The sequence below is a fragment of the Mycteria americana genome, chromosome 28 (assembly GCF_035582795.1).
Source record: "Mycteria americana isolate JAX WOST 10 ecotype Jacksonville Zoo and Gardens chromosome 28, USCA_MyAme_1.0, whole genome shotgun sequence".
Classification (NCBI taxonomy): Eukaryota; Metazoa; Chordata; class Aves; order Ciconiiformes; family Ciconiidae; genus Mycteria; species Mycteria americana.
This window is the reverse complement of record NC_134392.1, coordinates 1,177,202-1,194,185: the sequence shown is the minus strand read 5'-3', so window position 1 is coordinate 1,194,185 and position 16,984 is coordinate 1,177,202. Positions and strand designations below refer to the sequence as shown.

At 69.8% G+C, this 16,984-nt stretch overlaps 2 protein-coding genes across 7 annotated transcripts; both read left to right on the top strand.

The window, feature by feature from the left end:
- Positions 1-167: 167 nt before the first annotated feature.
- Positions 168-10,541, top strand: CC2D1A (coiled-coil and C2 domain containing 1A). Of its 6 annotated transcripts, XM_075525957.1 has the most exons (30): positions 168-452; positions 915-1,027; positions 1,594-1,729; positions 1,922-2,031; positions 2,173-2,238; positions 2,728-2,865; positions 3,863-4,130; positions 4,225-4,349; positions 4,537-4,609; positions 4,768-4,857; positions 4,964-5,094; positions 5,196-5,268; positions 5,425-5,552; positions 5,720-5,858; positions 5,989-6,161; positions 6,237-6,359; positions 6,861-6,919; positions 7,093-7,209; positions 7,298-7,371; positions 7,920-7,978; positions 8,053-8,104; positions 8,333-8,432; positions 8,502-8,592; positions 8,671-8,802; positions 8,911-8,966; positions 9,752-9,815; positions 9,945-10,071; positions 10,163-10,239; positions 10,341-10,388; positions 10,496-10,541. In XM_075525957.1, the coding sequence occupies exons 1-30, from the start codon at positions 317-319 to the stop codon at positions 10,514-10,516; spliced, it is 3,099 nt and encodes a 1,032-aa protein (XP_075382072.1). In that variant the 5' UTR covers positions 168-316; the 3' UTR covers positions 10,517-10,541. The 6 variants fall into 6 exon arrangements, with proteins under 6 accessions (XP_075382072.1, XP_075382066.1, XP_075382070.1 ...); XM_075525951.1 differs by lacking the exons at positions 9,752-9,815; positions 9,945-10,071; positions 10,163-10,239; positions 10,341-10,388; positions 10,496-10,541 and having other exon boundaries at positions 3,809-4,130; positions 8,911-9,093; XM_075525952.1 differs by lacking the exons at positions 9,752-9,815; positions 9,945-10,071; positions 10,163-10,239; positions 10,341-10,388; positions 10,496-10,541 and having other exon boundaries at positions 237-452; positions 943-1,027; positions 3,809-4,130; positions 8,911-9,093.
- Positions 10,542-11,549: 1,008 nt separating this feature from the next.
- On the top strand, positions 11,550-15,196 carry DCAF15 (DDB1 and CUL4 associated factor 15). Its single transcript, XM_075525959.1, is given in 13 exon segments — positions 11,550-11,716; positions 12,134-12,231; positions 12,328-12,463; positions 12,594-12,700; positions 12,794-12,891; positions 12,894-12,932; positions 13,041-13,211; positions 13,934-14,025; positions 14,110-14,238; positions 14,321-14,406; positions 14,521-14,625; positions 14,843-14,928; positions 15,014-15,196. Coding segments are annotated over 13 exon segments (1,341 nt in total). The 5' UTR covers positions 11,550-11,578; the 3' UTR covers positions 15,070-15,196.
- Positions 15,197-16,984: the final 1,788 nt, after the last annotated feature.

The window sequence follows — 16,984 nt, the reverse complement described above, 5'->3', positions numbered from 1 at the left end:
AGCGAGCAGCCTCTCATTGCCTCCTTGAGACGCGTTTTGCCCTCGGGGCTGAACGTGCCCTTGGGCATCGCCAGAGCCGACAGCCATTTGCCTCCCCCCAGAGCCAGCCCCGGGGCCCAGCACCGCCCCAGCCGCCCCCCCCGGCGCCGTGGCCGCTGTGCGAGGACCCAAACCCTCCAGCTCTGAGGTGAAAAACGTGGAATTTCACCCATTTCCACCCCCGACTCGTGTCGGGCTCCCCAGAGAAGGCGCCATATCCCTCCCCCCCCATCACCTCACGCCTTTCCCGCCTTTTCGGCGACTCCCCTCCCTGCGCATGCGCGGCGCGGGGCCCGCTGGGAGTTGTAGTCTCCTCGGGCGCCGTCAAGCGAAATGCGACGACGACGGCGGCTTTTGCGACGGCGGCGCCGTAAAGCGCGGCGTGTTGTTGACAGCGGCGGGAGGAGCAGGAAGTGAGTGTGTGTGAATGGAGGTCGCCGGGACCGGGAGGGCCCCCGGTACCGGGACAGGGGGGCTGAGGGGTCGGGGGCACGGAGGGGAGGGGGCAGCTGGGAGGGCAGGGTGCTAGGGGTCATTTCTGGGTGGGGGGGAGCTGGGGATTGGGAGGGCTGGGGCCTTGCGGGGGGGAGCGGGGCCTTGTGGGGGGCTGGGGCCCTGCGGGGGGCTGGGGCTGGGGCGGGGGAGGCGGTAGGGAAAGGGCCGGGGGAGCTGGGGAATCCTCTGGAGGAAGGATCGGGGCTCTGGGTGGGGGGCATCGCCTTGGGCTGCTCAGGGAGGGGCTGTGGTGAGGGAGGGGGCTGTCGGGCCAAGAAACTTCTAGAAAACGGCGGGGGGGGGGGCCCTCAGTGGGGGTCGCAGAAAGCTGAGGCCATAAGGGCGGCTGGGGTGGGGGGCTCCGTCCGGGCTCTCTGTAGGTGACTGGGGCCCCGCACCCTCCCGCAGCGCTGGCCCGGCGAGGGACGGAGCCATGAGCAAAGCCAGGAGGCCGCCCCCGCCGCCAGGCCGTGGTGCCGCCATCGCCAGGCAGGTACGGTCCGCTTCCCCCCGCCCCGGTGCCTGCCGGCACCCTCGGGACGCTGGGGCGGCCCCCCTGCCCGCGCGGGAGGGAAGGGTCGATGCCATAAACAGCCCTTCGGCAGGCAGGGGGAAACCTGGGGCGTCGCGGGCAGGGCGGGCGTCGCGGGCAGGGCTGCCGGGCGCGTTCCTGCCACACCTCCCGCATGGGGACATTGGTCACACCGGGCCGTGCTTCGGTTAAATAGGAGCCAGCAGCGATGCCGGTTGTTCCCGTTGTGGGGTTTGTGTCGCTGAGCTGGGCGTATCTTCGTTGCCTGTTGTCTTTATTTAAGTCCTTTTATTAGTTTAATTAGTTTAAATGCTTTTATTCATGTCGTCACCTCACGGATCGCCGTGCTGGTGTCACTCGGGGCACCGTGGGCTCAGTCCCAGACCGCGGGGCACGCCGGCTTCCACCCCGGGAGGATCCACGTCGATCCCCTCCCTCCCTCAGCCGGATCCGGGGGATCCCCTCGCCCTAACGAGCTGTCGTTAGCGTCGTGCCCTCAGGGCTGTCCCCCCCCTCCCTCCCCGCAGATGGGTTTGCTGGTGGACCTCTCTCCGGAGGGGACGGCGGGGGACGATGCCGGGGACGATGCCGCCGAGCTGGAGGCCGAGCTGCTGGCGCTGGTGGGAGGCCGAGCTGCGCCGGGAGAGGAGCCCAAGGGGAAAAGTGAGCGCTGCCGCCCCGGGCGTTCGCCCGCCATCAATTTCTGGGATAATTAATGAAGTGCCGTGTAGAAAGCGGCTCCTCTTGGGTTGTTTCTGTCCCCGCCGTGCCGGACTCCCCTGCACGTGGGTTTAAACCGTCAAAAACCAGGTACGTGGCCCCAAAAACCCCCTCGTGCTGCTTCTCCTCCTCCAGCCCCTTTGCCGATGGAGGCGATTGAGAGGATGGCCGCCCTCTGCATGAAGGACCTGGACGAGGAGGAGGGGGATGACGACGAAGAGGTGGAAGACGAAGACGATCTCATGGTGAGAAGGGGTTTGAGCCCTCGGGGAAGCGCTGTTCTCTGCGCCTCCCTCCCTGGGGCTTCGCTCCTCGGGATCACCTTGTCCCAAAAAAGGGCTTTTCCGCCCTGGATCGTTGCTGACGAAACTCCCGGCGCTTCGCAGGCCGAGCTGCAGGAGGTGCTGGGCGAAGAGGAGGGGAGCGGGGACGCGCCGACGCCTCCCGCCAAGGTACGACACGTCTTTTGGCTCCGCTTCTGCTGTGCCGATGCCACATCCGGCCCTTTTTAGCTTTTTGTGTCGTTTTATTCATTTCCCTGACAAGAAAACGTGACTCTGTCACACAAACCTGCCCCCCGGAGGGGTAAAAAACTTTCCTGGGGCTTGGGGAGGAGCCAGTTCCCTCTGCCTCGTCCTCACTAACGAGCAGTGTAGGAAAACATGAGCGTGGAGACAGGACTTAGCAAATTTATTGGAATCTATGAGAAATAAGTCTCTGATAACCCCCCTTTTTAGCCGTTCTCGGGAGGTGTTGGGGCTCTCCCGCTGCTCCTTGAGCCCGCAGAGGCTGTAAAATCACGGAGCGGGTCGGGAAAGACGGCCGCACCAGCCCTGGCGTGAGCCGGGTCTGCTCCGTGCCCCCGCTCCGAGCGGATGTGGGTGGCGGGGGGAGCCAGGGTCTCGCTGGGTCGATCCGAGCGCTTCTCGGGGCGGCTGCAGGTGCCGGAGGCGCCTCCGGAGCCCAGCGGCGTCGAGTCCACGCTGGCGGAGCGGGCAGGCATGTACCGGACGGCCATCGCCAACGCCAGGCAGGCCGGGGACGGCTCCAGGGTGCGGCGCTACGAGAGGGGCCTCAAGGTGAGCCGAAATCACGCGCCTGAGGGCTCGGGGGCTCTGGCACAAAGCCCTCGGTTTCCTCGAATCTTTAATTAAATTAAACCGCTTGATCTTGAATTTCCCAGCTGAGCTTGGCCGGCGTTTCCGAACTCGGGGGGTTTTGTGCTTACGGCTGAGCTCCGGCCTCTCCCCGCAGCCGTGAGCCCGTCCCGCTCCCTGCAGGAATTACTCAGAGTTCTTGGAAAATCAGGCCGTCCTAATTTCGGTGCTTAATTGTGGGCGTTAACGTAAACCTGAGGCACGGGCGGGCGCAGCCGCCTGCGATGTAATTATCTCTGAGACCACGCTAAGCGTAGCGGGCTCCGGTTGAGCATCTTACCCTGCTGCAGCGCCGGCTAAAACACAACCCCAAGGCCCTGATTCCTCGTGGTTGTGTAAAACCCTTTGAATAGTCTTAGCATTATTATATTTTTTCTTAATTTTGAGCACTGTTTTTCCCCTCCTGGTCATTTCCCACCTCGGTTAAGCCCCTTTTGCCGCGCTCGGGTCTTTCCCGCGCCCCCGTTTTGGTGCAGAGCCCTCCCCTCCCCCTGAAGCGGGGTCGCGCGTTGTCTCTGGGCTGTGACTCGAGGGAGGGTGACGTCTTTCACCATTAAGAGCGTTTTTTGGTGCCCTGAGGGCAGCGCCGCCTTGTCGGGAGCAGAGCTCGCCCTTCCCCTTGGATTTCGTCCGCTGGCAGAGCGGCGTGGTCAGAGCGAGTCGGCTGGCCTCTCGCACGGGCTGGGAGAGGAGGTGGCTGAAGAGGGTTTTTTGGGAAAAAATAAGGAGCTTGTAGAGTTTGGGGCTGGATCCCCCCATCGGTGAGAAACCCCCAACCTCCCGCCCAAGTTTGGGCGCTGTTTTTAGGCGGACGTTGGGTTTTCCCACCGTCCCGGCAGGCTCTGAGCTTTCTCTTTTCACAGAGGTAGAGGAATATCGGAGCGACAGCGAGTTTTACCCTTGTGCGTCTTCCTTCCAGACGCTGGAGAACATGCTGGCCTCTGTCAAGAAGGGAAAAAAGATCGACGAGGAGGAAATCCCCCCTCCGGTGGCGCTGGGGAAGGGCGCGAGCGACCCGCCGCCCGCCCCGGCGTCCCCGCTGCCCGCCGCCCGCCCCGGCTCCCCGCAGCCGCCCGCTGCCTCTGCCCCCAAGCCGCAGCCGCCCCCCGTTCTCCCAAAGCCCCAGGTCCTTCCCGTCAGCTCTCCGGAGACGAAACCAGCTCCTCCCTCGCCGTCTTCCCACCCAGGCAAGTGTTTGGCTCGTTCTTCCGCTCCGGCGGCGGCTGTACCGCGCTGCTGACGGGGAAACCGGCGACGCCGCTCTCCTCTCCGCTTCCCCAGGCTCTGACCGTGCCAGCGCCGAGGCCCTGCTGCGGGGCCGGCAGCGGGAGTACAAGCTGGCGGCGCTGCAAGCCAAGCAGCGCGGAGACCTGGAGACGGCCACGAAGTACTACCGGGTGGCAAAGGTACGGCTCCGGCCGGCCGGGCGCGTGTCGGGCAGCCGGAAAGGCCCGAGTTTCCCTCCCTGTTCAACGCTGACGTAAATCTCCCCCTTTTCTTGGTTTCTGTAGTAAAACAGGGGTCAGTCGGGCTGGCTGCAAAACTCAATACAGAAAAAGAGCAAGCTTTTCTCTTTTCCTCGTGGTTTTTCAGGGCTTTGACTCCCTGCTCGAAGCGGCGGGGAAGGGCCAGCCGGTGGAGCTGAGCAGCGTGCCGCCTCCTCCCGGTAAGACCCGAGCCCTCGCCGGGGAGCGGTGAGGAGCCTTCGTACCCCCTTTTTTGGAGGGTCGAGAAAGCCAGCGTGGCGGTTCCGCTCGTCCCGGCGGACGCAGCAATTACCTCGCCGCTCGTTTGCGGGCGCCCATCCCTTCCTTCTCCCCACAGACCAGCTGCCACAGGAGTTGTCGTCTGGCCGGCCGCAGTCTGCCGCGGCGGTGCCTGTGCCGGAAGCTAAACCGGCATCTCCCGCGGCAGGTAGAAGCCCCAACAGCTGATTTCTAACCCCAGATTGCTCTCTGGGGAAAGGGAGGTTCGAAGAGAAAGACGATTGAAGCTTTTCTCCTGCTCTCCCCCCAAACAGACATCCCCCCGGCTCCCCGCGACACGCTGGAGGCTCTGCAGCAGAGGATGGAGCGGTACAAGACGGCGGCGGCGCAGGCCAAGAGCAAGGGAGACGACCGGAAGGCCCGGATGCACGAGCGCATCGTCAAGGTGCGGCAGCCGCGTGCTCTGCCGGCCGGCGTGGTGCTGCCGACCCGCCGTAGCCCTGCCGACCCGCCGTAGCCCTGCTCAGCCTCCGCTTCCCCTTCCAGCAATACCAGGACGCCATCCGGGCGCACAAAGCGGGGAAAACGGTGGATTTCTCGGAGTTGCCTGTTCCGCCAGGTATTTTCCACGTCCCTTTCGCGGCGAGCGCTTCTCGGGGCCGTTTCCCAAAGCCGGCGTGCCGCGGGGAGGAAGATTCGGATCCCTCCAGCCCAGCGGGGCGGGGGAGCCTTTGGTACCACCCAGCCTTTCCCCCTTTGCCCCCGCCTTGGCCAGGCTTCCAGCCCATCCAGGGTGCCGAGACGCCGTCCGGAGACCAAAGCATCGCCGGCGTGCTGGAAACGGCCATGAAGCTGGCCAACCAGGAGGTCCACGAGGAGGAGGACGGTGCCGAGGAGGCCAAGGTCGGGGTTTTGGGGGGCTTGGGACCCCCTCTGCTGCTGTAGGAACCCAAAACGGGGAGCGGGGAGGGCTCTTGAGGGGAGGCCCGGCCCCCCCCCCCCCATCAGAGGGGCGGACGTTTCGTGTTCTTTAGCCCCCTCTGACGCCGTCCCTTCTGTTCCCGGCGCAGCCTGCCGCCCGCCCTGCCGCGGCGAGAGCCGCCGCTCCCTCCCAGCCCAAGCAGCCGCCACCGCCTCCCCGGGCGTCCTCCGCGGGTGCCCCGAATTCTGCTGGAGCGGCCAAGCCAGCCCCCAAAACCATGGCGAAAGGTACCGGCCTGAAGCAACGCTCCGTCCTCGCCGAGTCCGGGCGCGCCGGGGGGTGAGGGGGCTGGGGTGCGGCGAGCCCCGGGCCCCGGCAGCCCCCCCGGGGGTGCTCAGCCCCCCTCTTTCCCCGCAGCCCAGCAGCAGTTGGCGTTCCTGGAAGGCCGGAGGAAGCAGCTGATGCAGGCCGCTCTCCGCGCCAAGCAGAAGAACGACATCGAGGGGGCAAAGCTCTTCCTGCGCCAGGCCAAAGGGCTGGACCCCATGATCGAGGCCTCGCGGAACGGCCTGCCCGTCGATATCACCAAGGTCGGGCGTTGTAGGTTTGTGACGCTCGGGGCGGGCTCGTCGTGGCACGGATCTGATCCCTTCCCTCCGCTCCAGGTCCCCGAAGCCCCCGTGAACAAGGAGGACTTCGTGCTCGTGCAGCGTCGGGGGGTGCGCATCTCCCCCGAGGCGGCCAGCCAGTACCTGGAGCTGATGAAGCTGATCAAGCAGCAGCACGAGGTAGCGGGGCCCGGGGGGGTGGCCAGAAAATAGGGTTATTTTGGCCACGTGTGGGGAGAGATGGAGAACGAGGGGGGCGGGACACGATGTGGGGCTGCGTAAAGCGTGCAGTGAAGGAGGGGAGACCCGGGGGAGTCTTCCTCCCTGTCGATGAGGAAGGAGGGGTAGCGAGGAGGAAGGAAACGAGCTGCTTCCCTCGCCAAGGGCAGGGTGAGAAGCTGCAGCTTCAAATCTCAGCGTAAATCTGGGCCGAGTTTAGACTCGAGCGGAGTTTTCTGCTGGAGAAGAAACCTCCAGGCTGGAGCGGGACGCTCGGGGAGGGGGTGATGCCTCTGGGCTTCGAAAACCCGGCGCCAACCCGGTGTCCGGGGAGCGCCGGGACAGGCGGATCCGGCGTTGGGGCTGCCGCGGCCGCCCGGCGAGCTCCGCTCCGCTGTGGCCGCCTGCGCCGGGAGGCCGGCGCGATGCGGAAACCTCCCCGTTCTCCCGTCTTCCTCCCAGATGTGCGTGAATTACTCCAAGCAGTTCACTCACCTGGGGAACATCGCGGAGACGACCAAGTGAGTGTGCCGGCCGGAGCGCGCGGCGTTCGTCCGCTGGGGTGATGACGTGGGCAGGCGGAGAGGGCAGGATTGCCGCGGGGGAGGCACCTTCCTCGCCGCGAGAGGAGCCGAGGAAGATGAGGCCGCCGCCGCGAGCCGCGGGTTTGAAGTGGAGCCGCTCTCCCCGGCAGGTTCGAGAAGCTGGCCGAGGACTGCAAGCAGAACATGGAGATCCTGAAGCAGGCCCACGCCCGGGGCTTCCCGCTGCCCAAGTACCATTACGAGCAGCGAACCTTCAGCGTCATCAAGTAGGGGGTCGCTGGCCGAGCGCGGCTTCCACGGGCGAGGAGGGGCGGGTGGGCGCCGACGGGATTCTTCCGCTCTCTCCGCCCGCAGGATCTTTCCGGAGCTGAACAGCAACGACATGGTGCTGTTGATAGTGAAGGGGATCAACCTCCCGGCGCCGCCAGGTGAGAGGAAACGGGCAGGAGGGCACGGACGGCCGCGACTGCGGGGACCTCCCCGGCTCCGGCCGTGCCGCTCGGCCGTAGGCGCTGGCCCGGAGGGCTCGTGGCAGCTTGCGAGCCGTCGGCGCTGCCCGGCAGCTCTCGGCCAGTGCCGGCGGCTGGGGCTCCTCGCCGTGGAGGGGAGGAGGGAGCGCCGGGATTTGCCTGCTCCCCCTCGCTGTGCCGGGTGCCCTCTGACGACAGCCTTTTTTTTTTTTTTTTTTTTTTTTTTTAAATTATCTGTGGTTAAAACGCCCCAGAGACGGCTGGGCCCCACGCCAGCGCTCGTTAACGTGCGCTGCTTCCCCGGCTGTTCCCGCGTGCGGCGGCGAGGACGTGGCGATGGTCCTGCCAAAGCACCGTTACGCCGGGCGGGCTCCCCGGGGAGCAGCAGGCAGCTGCCTGTGCTGGCAGAGCTCGGGGGCCCGAGGGGGCTGCGGATCCTTTGCCGCGGTGACCCGCGAGCGGTCGGTGCCGCCGGCGCGGTGCTCACGGCGACGTCTGCCTTGCAGGTGTGGCTCCCAACGACCTGGACGCCTTCGTGCGCTTCGAGTTCCCCTACCCCAACGCGGTAAGTCGGCGTCCCTCCGCCGTGCTCCCCGGCCAGGAGGCTCGGCCCTCACCCCTCCGCCTTCGCCTCGGCAGGAGGAAGCTCAGAAAGACAAGACCAACGTCGTCAAAAACACCGATTCTCCCGGTAAATGCCCCGTCCCGCCCTTCCCGAGAGGTGGGGAGGGGGCTGGTACCGAGGGAGCGACGCGAAGGGTCCCCGCTTCTGCCGTCGCCACCGAGCCGCGGGCTGAGAATCGTTAGCGTGACGGGGGCGGAATTAACGCGGCTCTGCTCCCGCTCCCCGTCTCGCCGGGGCTCCGCGCCGCTCCTCCCTGCTGATGCCGCGGTTTTGGTGCCGTCGTTCCCGTGGCAGAGTTCAGGGAGCAGTTCAAGCTGTACATGAACCGAGGGCACCGCGGGCTCAAGCGCGTCCTTCAGACCAAAGGCATCAAGTTCGAAGTGGCGCACAAGGGGTGAGAGACCGGGACGCGCCCCTTCCTCCGGCTGCCCCGAGCCGCTCTTACCCCTCTCCTCTCTCGCAGGGGGCTGTTCAAGACGGACCGCGTCGTCGGCACGGCCCAGCTCAAGCTGGAGGCGCTGGAGACGACGTGCGAGATTCGGGAGATCATCGAGGTGCGGGGCGTCGGGCGTCTCTCGGGGGCGGGCGCCCGCTCCCCGGTTCGCGATCGGGATTTTCCTCCTCTCTCCCAGCTGCTGGACGGCCGCCGGCCCACGGGGGGGAAGCTGGAAGTGATCGTGCGGATCAGGGAGCCCCTGAGCTCCCAGCAGCTGGAGACGAGGACGGAGCGCTGGCTGGTCATCAACCCCAGCACCGTGCCCCCGGTAAGCGCCGCGGCGAGTGCCGGACGCTGCCCGCGCCTCGCCCCCGCGTCCCCGTCTGGTAAATAAACGCCGCGGGGGGAAACGCCTTAAATCCGGCTCTGCCTCCAGGTCGCCGTCCCCAAGCCCAAACCAGCCGTCGCTCCCGCAAAGGAGGCGAACAACAGGCGAGTGCCGGGGGGCTGCCGGGCTCGTGCCGCGGCGCGGTGGCGCTGCGGGCAGGGCACGCCGGGGCGGCGGGGGCTCGGCACACTCTTTCGGGGGCTGTTTGGGGCTTGACTCGAGCGGTTCCCGGGATCCAAATCAGCCTCGGGGGGGACGTGGGGCAGAAAGCGGGGACGGGGACGTGGTGCCGGCGCGGCGGGTGCCGTTCACCGTCTCTCCTCTCTGTCGTTCCTTCCCTTTCAGGACAGCCATCTGCGCGGTGCTGTAGCGACGCCGGCCCTGCCTGCGCCTCTCCTCCTCCTCCTCCTCTTCCTCCCCGGCGCCTGCTTTTGCCCCAAAACTCCGATTTCCGGACTCCTTGTCCGGCTCGGTCCCTTCCTCGGTGGCCGCTCCCGCCCCTGAGCCGGGGGCGTCCCCCATCCGGGGGTGTCCGCGCTCGCCGCTGCGGCCGAGGCCGGTTTGGCAGCCAGGGAGCGGCGCAGGGTGGGAATTAACCCCCCTCCGGCTGCAGCAGCAGGAGGAGGAGGAGGAGGAGGAGGAGGAAGAAAGGGCAGGCGTCCCGCGGAGGAGAGGAGCGAGGACCAAGGTGGGAGCCGAGGAGCGAGGAGGGGAGGGCCAGGCCCCCCCGCCGCGGCCGGTCGCCCCCCCGGGACCCCCGTTCCTCTCCCTCCCGCGCTGGCAGATGGTGTCCTGAAAGGACGGGGCTGGGGGTACGTCGGGGCCCGAGCTGGGGGGGCCGGGGGCCCCCCCCCGCCTCACCTGGGGCCATTTCCCCCCCCCCCAGCAGGTCCGTGCCCGCGCTGCCCAGCCTCAACCTGCTGGCCTTCGACCAGGAGAAGCTGGAGAGGAAGGTGAGCACCGCCGCCGTGGCGTTGGGGCGGGGGGAGAGCCGTCGCCCACGCCGCCGGGCCGCGTCCCCCCCCCAAACCCCCGGGTCCCCCCCCCAAACCCCCGCGTCCCCCCCGCCCCTCTCCCCGCAGATGCTGGCCTACAAGCAGGCGCAGCGGCCGATCCCCCCCGAACTGCGGGAGCAGCACCAGGACCTCGCCCGGCGCAGCCATTGCCTGCGGTCGCGCCTGCAGCAGGGTGACCCCCCCTTCCGCAAAGGTGAGGTGCCGGGGGGGGGGGGGATGGGGGACGGCGGGGGGACGGAGCCCCCTCCCACTCTTTATTTCACCCTTTTTCCCCTTTTTTTTAGAGTACCTGGCGCAGCTGGAGCGTTACCTGCACCTCTACACCGAGGCGGCGCGGCGTCTGGGCACCGAGGGCAACCGGGTGAGGCAGACCCCCCCCCTCCCCGCGGGGTACGCCAGCACCCAAGGGTGCTATTTAGGGTGGGGGGGCCCCGCGCCCCCCTGACGGCTCCCTCTCGGCAGGACGCGGCCAAGGAAGCGCTGTACAAGAGGAACCTGGTGGAGAGCGAGGTGAGGGGGGGGCAGCCCCCGGGGGGGGTCTTTTGGGGTCCCCCTTCTCCCCCCTCCCTTCTCCCCCCTCCCTTCTCCCCCCTCACCACCCCCCTTTTCTCTTCCAGCTCCAAAAGCTCCGCCGATGAACCACCCCCCCCACCCCCGGGGCTGGGACCAAGCGGGGTGCAGGCGCTTTGGGGGGGGCACACGGGACACCCCCCCCCCCCCCCCCCGGCGCTGCTGTGACAATCACAGGGATCAGAGCTGCTACGTCCCCTCCTGGTCCCCCCCCTTGGGGACAGGGTGACACTAACACACACACACACACCCCCCCCCCCCCCCCGCCGCTCCCGGGGTCCCCGTTGTCCCCCCAAGCACTTTGCCCCCCTCCCGCGGCGGCCGGGCGGGCAGGGACCCCGCTCCCCCCGCCTCCCCCCCACCAAAGCGGGTCCCCGGGAGGGGACCGTCCCCGCTGCCACCCCTCTAAGTGCCTGTCCCCAGGGAGCTCTTGGCGGGGGGGGGGCCCGGGCTGCGAGACGGGTTTATTTTGTGCTTTCACACACAAATCTATAAAGTTTTTAAGAAGAAAAAGCCGGGGTTTGGTGAATCCCCCTGTCAGCGGCGGCTGGAACCTGACGGGGCCCCTCGGGCGGGGGCGGGGGGGCGGCGGGGAGCCGGGCCTGGAGCCACCTCCCGGGGCCTGGTGGTGCCTCCCTGGGCACCGGGGCACGGCCCTCGGCCCCGGGTCGGTCCCCCGGTGTCCCCGTGTGTGTCTCCCCCCCCCGGGTTTCCCCGTGTCCCCCCCCGGTGTCCCGGGCCCGTCCCAGGGCCCAGGCCCGGGCCCAGGCCCGGCCGCACATCCCCGTCGCCACGGCAACGGCTCCCGCCCAGCCCCGCCCACTCCCCAGAGACCGCCCTCCAGCCAGTGCCTCTTCCCCATGGCAACCGCTCCAGAGCGGACGGGCGGGGGGGTGGGCCAATCACGGCGCGGGCGCTGCGCTCCCATTGGTCCTAACGCCTCGCCGGGGTGGGGCGCGGTGGGGATTGACGGCCGCGCCGGACCAATGGGGAGGGGGGCGTCTGCCTCGCGCCGCCGGGTCTCCCAATGAGGAGCGTGGACGGTGGGGCGGCGGCCAATGGGCGTGCGGCGTGGGCGGGCCGTCGGCGGCGGGCCGGGGCGCTCCGGAAGCAGAGGGGGCCGGGGGAAAATGGCGCCCAGCTCGAAATCGGAGCGGGGCGGCCCGGGGGGAAAGCGGGGCCCGGCGGGGGCGGCGGGCGGGTCCTCGGCCGGGCCGGGCCCGCGGGGCCGCCGCGAGCACGTCGTGAGGCAGCTCGACCGCGTCAAGGTGAGCGGGGAGCGGCGGGGAACATGGCGGGGGGCGGCGGGGGGCCTGAGGGGAGCCCTGAGGGAGGGACGGGGGGATGAGGGGGCTCTGGGAGGGGGGGGCATGGCGGGGGCTGAGGGGGGACGTGGCGGGGGGGGGTGTCCCCTGAGCTGGGGGGTCCCGCGTGGGGTGGTGAGGGGTCGGGGGTGCGCGGCGGGGGGTCCTGGGGGAGCCCCGGGCTGGGGGGGGTGGCCCGAAGCGGGCCCCGGGCTGGGGCCTGTGAGGGGTCTGGGGGACACGGGGCCGGGGGGAGCCCGGGGGGGGGGAGGTCTGGGGAGGGGCGGTGTGTTGAGGGGGGGCTGGGGGCTGGAGGCGAGCGTGGGGACACGGTGGGGTGGGAGGGTTGGGGGGTCCCTGACAACGCCGCCCCCCCCCCAGATCAGCGGGCAGCTCTCGCCCCGGCTCTTCCGCAAGCTGCCCCCGCGGGTCTGCGTCTCCCTGAAGAGCATCGTGGACGAGGACTTTCTGTGCGCGGGGTGAGGCCCGGGGGGCGCGGGGGGCGGCCCCCTCCTCCGCGGGGGCCCTGCCGGAGCTGCCGCATCGTGTCCGTGTGTCCGTCCCCACCCCCCCAGGCACATCTTCCTCGGCTTCTCCAAGTGCGGCCGCTACGTCCTGTCCTACACCAGCAACAGCGGCGACGACGACTTCTCCTTCTACATCTACCACCTCTACTGGTGGGAGTTCAACGTCCACAGCAAGCTCAAACTGGTACCGCGCTCCCCCCCCTCCGCTGGACGGACGGACGGACGGACGGACACCCCCCTCTCTTCCCGGGAGCTTCCCCCGGTGTTTTGGGGGGCCCCGCGGCCGCCCCCTCCCACCGCGCCCCTCCCCGCAGGTGCGGCAGGTTCGCCTCTTCCAGGACGAGGAGATCTACAGCGACCTGTACCTGACGGTCTGCGAGTGGCCCAGCGACTCCTCCAAGGTCATCGTCTTCGGCTTCAAGTGAGCGCGGGGCCCCGCGTCCCCCCCCCCGCCGCGGCCGCGTGCCGACGCGGGGGTCGCCGTCTCAGCCCCCCCTCCCCCCCCCCCCCGCAGCACCCGCTCCGCCAACGGCCTCCTCGTCAACATGATGATGATGAGCGACGAGAACCACCGCGACATTTACATCAGCGCGGTGGCCGTGCCCCCCCCAGGCACTGCCCCGGCTGCCGGGACGCGGCCCTCGCCCACCCCGGTGAGCTCCCGCCGCGCCGCCGCCGCCCTCCCCGCCCCGCAGAGCTGCGGGCGGCCGCCGGCCCGGCTCGCCGGCGCTGAGCCGCTGCCTCTCCCCGGCTGCCCGCAGGCGACCGGCAGGCGCACTGCCTGCGGCACGGCTTCATGCTGCACACCAAGTACCAGGTGGTCTACCCCTTCCCCACCTTCCAGCCCGCCTTCCAGCTCAAGAAGGACCAGGTCGTGCTCCTCAACACCAGCTACTCCCTCGTCGCCTGCGCCGTCGCCGTCCACGCCGCAGGTACGGCACCCCCGGCGCCCCCCGGCGCCCCCCGAGCCCCCCGCACCCCCCCCCGACCTCCCGCTCCCTCCCGCAGGCGACAGCAGCTCCTGCCAAATCCTCTACGAGCGCCGGAGCCCGCCGGTGCCCTGCCGCCGGGCGGGATGCGTCCCCCCGCGGCCGGAGGAGCCGGGGGAGCGGGAGGGGGCCGGGGCGGCGCGGCCCCTCGCCGGCCGGGCGGCACCGGGGGACGGGCAGGGCCGGGGGGCGCGGGGCTCTCCCCCGCCGTGGCCAAAGCCAAAGAGTTCGTGGCCGACATCTTCCGGCGCGCCAAGGAGGCCACGGGGCCGGCGCCGGCCGGCGCGGGGGGCGAGGAGGAGGAGGAGGAAGACGACGACGGCGGCGGTGGCGCCGCCGGCTTCGAGCGTCCCCCCCCGCCCGCCGCCCCCCCCTGCTCGGCGCCGGCCGGGCCGGGGCGCTGCCGCCTGCACCCCGCGTCCCCCCGGGGGGACGGCGGCCCCGCGGGAGAGCCCCCCCCCGCCCCCGGCCCCCCCTGCGCCGCCCCCGCGCCCCCCCCCGAGCCCGGCTACGTCAACTACACCAAACTGCGCTACGTGCTGGAGCCCGGCGAGCCCGCCGCGCCCGAGGAGGGTGAGCTGCCGGGAGAGGGGGGGGCCGGGGGTCCCCTGGGGGGGCCCCCCCCCGTTTTGGGGGCCCCCCCCGACCCCGTTTCTCCCCCCCAGAGTACGAGGACGACAAGATCTCGCTGCCCTTCGTGGTCACCGACCTGCGCGGCCGCAGCCTGAAGCCGCTGAAGGAGCGGGCGACGGCGCAGGTGGGCGCGGGGGGCGGGGAGGGGGGTTCTGGGGTGTCCCCCCCCGTCCCCAGCGCGGGGGGGTGACAGCCGCCCCCCCCCCAGGGGCAGTACCTGACGGTGGAGCAGCTGACGCTGGACTTCGAGTACGTCATTAACGAGGTGATCCGCAACGACGCCGCCTGGTCCCGCCAGTTCTGCTCCTTCAGCGACTACGACATCGTCATCCTCGAGGTGCGGGGACGCAACGGGGACCCCCCCGGGACCCCCCCCCTTCACCCCGGGACCCCCCCGCTTCACCCCGTGTCCCCCCCAGGTTTGTCCCGAGACCAACCAGGTCATCATCAACATCGGGCTGCTGCTCCTGGCCTTCCCCTCGCCCGACGAGGAGGGACAGCTCCGGTGAGCGGGGCGGGGGCCCCCGAAGCGACCCCCCCCCCCGGCCCCAAAAACGCCCCTCCCCCGCCCCCCCCGCCCCTCCCCTCCCCCCCCAGGCTGAGCTCCCTCCTCCCGCAGACCAAAGAGCTACCACACCAGCCTGAAGGTCGCCTGGGACCTCAACACCGGCACCTTTGTCACCGTCAGCGTGGGGGACCTCACCGAGGTCAAGGGACAGACGAGGTGGGGGGGCGATTTGGGGTGGGGGGGGGCGATTTGGGGGGTGGGGGGGGCTGGGGTGGGGGTCGGAGCCAGGCTGGGGGTGGCGGGGGGGTGGCGAGGCCGCCCCGCGGCAGCTTGGGGGGCGGCGGGGGGGCTCGGGGCTACGCCGGGGGGGGGCTGGGGGTGCCGGGACGGCCCCCCCCGAACCCCGCGTGTCCCCCCCGTCCCCCCCCCGCAGCGGCAGCGTCTGGAGCTCGTACCGCAAGGGCTGCGTGAGCAGCGGCCGCTACGTCAACAGGATGACGAACGAGGCGCTGCACAAAGGTGAGGGGAGCGGGGGGGGCCCGGGGGGGGCTCCTGGGGGCTGCTCCCCTCCCCCACCCCCCTCACCCCCCCCCCCTCCCCCCAGGCTGCTCCCTGAAGGTGCTGGCGGACAACGAGCGCTACACCTGGATCGTGCTGTAGGGGGGCGGGGGTCCCCCCTCCCCCTCCCCCACCCCCCATTTTGGGGCCGTTTGGGTTTTTTTCCTCCTTTTTCTGTTCAGTGTTTTAATTGGGGGGGGGAGGGGGAGCCCCGGAGGAGGCCGCCCCCCCCCCCTTAATAAATATTCCCATTTGGCGTTTGCGGCGCTTTCGTTCACGGGGGTTTTGGGGTGATTCCTGCGGGGTTTGGGGACCCCCCCGCCCGTGTCCCCCCCCCCCCCCCCCCCCGTGTCCCGTCCCCCCCCGCGGCGCAGGGAGGGGCGGGGGGCAAAGACCACGGCGGATTTTATTCCTCTTAAGAAAGAACTACAAAAGGTAGAAAACAGCTTCTGCGGGGAGGACGACACGGGGGGGGGGCGCGGGGGGGCCCCGCCCCTCCCCCACTCGAGGTTTTTCACGCGGGCTCTCGACGGCGGCCACAAACACCGACCCCTCCCCCGGGGGGGGCCCCGGGCGCGCGGGGGGGGCGGGGGGGTTACAAAAGCACAGAATTGATCGAAAACTAGAAGATCTAACGGCGGGGGGGGGAGGGGCTGAAGCGCGGGGGGAGGGGGGGCCCCTTCATGCGGGGGGGTCCTGGCGTAAGGCGGCGGGGGCGGGGGTGTTTGGCACTGTGGGGGGCGGGGGGCTGCGGGGGGGAGGGGGGGCAGCGTCCAGGAGTCCCCCCCGCCTCTGTGTGTGTGTGGGCCCCCCCCCCCGCGCTCTCCGTCCCCCCCCCGGGGTGTTTTTTGCCCCCCCCTCCCCCACCCCCCACAGGGTCCCTAAATCCCCCCCCCGGGGGGAGGGGCCATCCCAAACCCTGCGGGTCCCTTTGCTGGAGCAGCGGGGCCCCTCCCCCATCATCCCCGAGGTCGGGGGGGTCGCCCCTCCCCCCCCCACGCCCCCCCCCCCCCGTGTCCGTCCCCCTCGGGGGCCGGGGGGCTTTGGCACACGATCCCGGCGTTGCTTAAGGCACATTGTCGCCGCTGGCGACTCCCGGGCCCCCCCGGCCCCCCCCGGGGAGCTGCGGGGAGGGGGGGACGCGGGGGGGGCCCAGGCGGGGTGAAAGCGTGGGGGGGGTGGGGGGCGGGGGGGTTACCGGGCGGGGCGGGGCAGGGCCCTCAGCTGGAGGGCAGGGCCTGGACGAAGAGGCCGCGGGCGTCGGTGCGGGGGGAGCTTGGCCGGGGGCTCCAGGGGGTCGGGGGGCAGCGCCGCCCCCTCCCCCGCCCCCCAGCGCCATCTCCTGCGGCAGCTCCTCGTCGCTCTCCTCCTCCTCCTCCTCCTCCTCGTCTGGGGGGGGGGACACACAGCGGGGGTGGGGTGGGGGCAGTGCGACACCGCTGGCACCCCCTGCCCCCGCCCCCAACCCTGCCAGCGGGCCACAGCAATGGGCTGAGCAGGGCTGCCATCAGTAGGTTCCAGAGTTAACACACACACACACAGCGTGATGCGGCTGCCATCAGTAGATTCCAGAGTTAACACACACACACAGCGTGATGCGGCTGCCATCAGTAGGTTCCAGAGTTAACACACACACACAGCGTGATGCAGCTGCCATCAGTCGGTTCCAGAGCTCCCACACACACAGAGCCATCATCAGTAGGTTTCAGAGTTAACACCCTCGCTTTTGCCATCAGTAGGTTCCAGAGTTCACACATACTCTCTCCTCCCCCCCCCCCCCCACACAGATCAGTAGGTTCCAGAGTTCACACGCACAGAGCTACCATCGGTAGGTTTCAGAGTTAACACCCTCACTCTTGCCATCAGTAGGTGCAGAGCCCACACAGCCACACGCACTCTCACACCCACACAGAGAGAGCTGCCATCAGTAGGTTTCAGAGTTAACGCACGCAGAGTGGTGAGCAGTGCACGGGGGGGGGGAGGGGGCGCTCACCTTTGTCGGGGTCCAGGGAGTTGA

Bases quoted from the DNA above. Each gene is read 5' to 3' on its own strand.
- CC2D1A (XM_075525957.1), top strand. From the start codon at position 317: ATGCGCGGCGCGGGGCCCGCTGGGAGTTGTAGTCTCCTCGGGCGCCGT. The intron at 2,032-2,172 runs GTGAGAAGGGGT...GGCGCTTCGCAG, and splicing joins AAGACGAAGACGATCTCATG to GCCGAGCTGCAGGAGGTGCT. The intron at 4,350-4,536 runs GTACGGCTCCGG...GTGGTTTTTCAG, and splicing joins AGTACTACCGGGTGGCAAAG to GGCTTTGACTCCCTGCTCGA.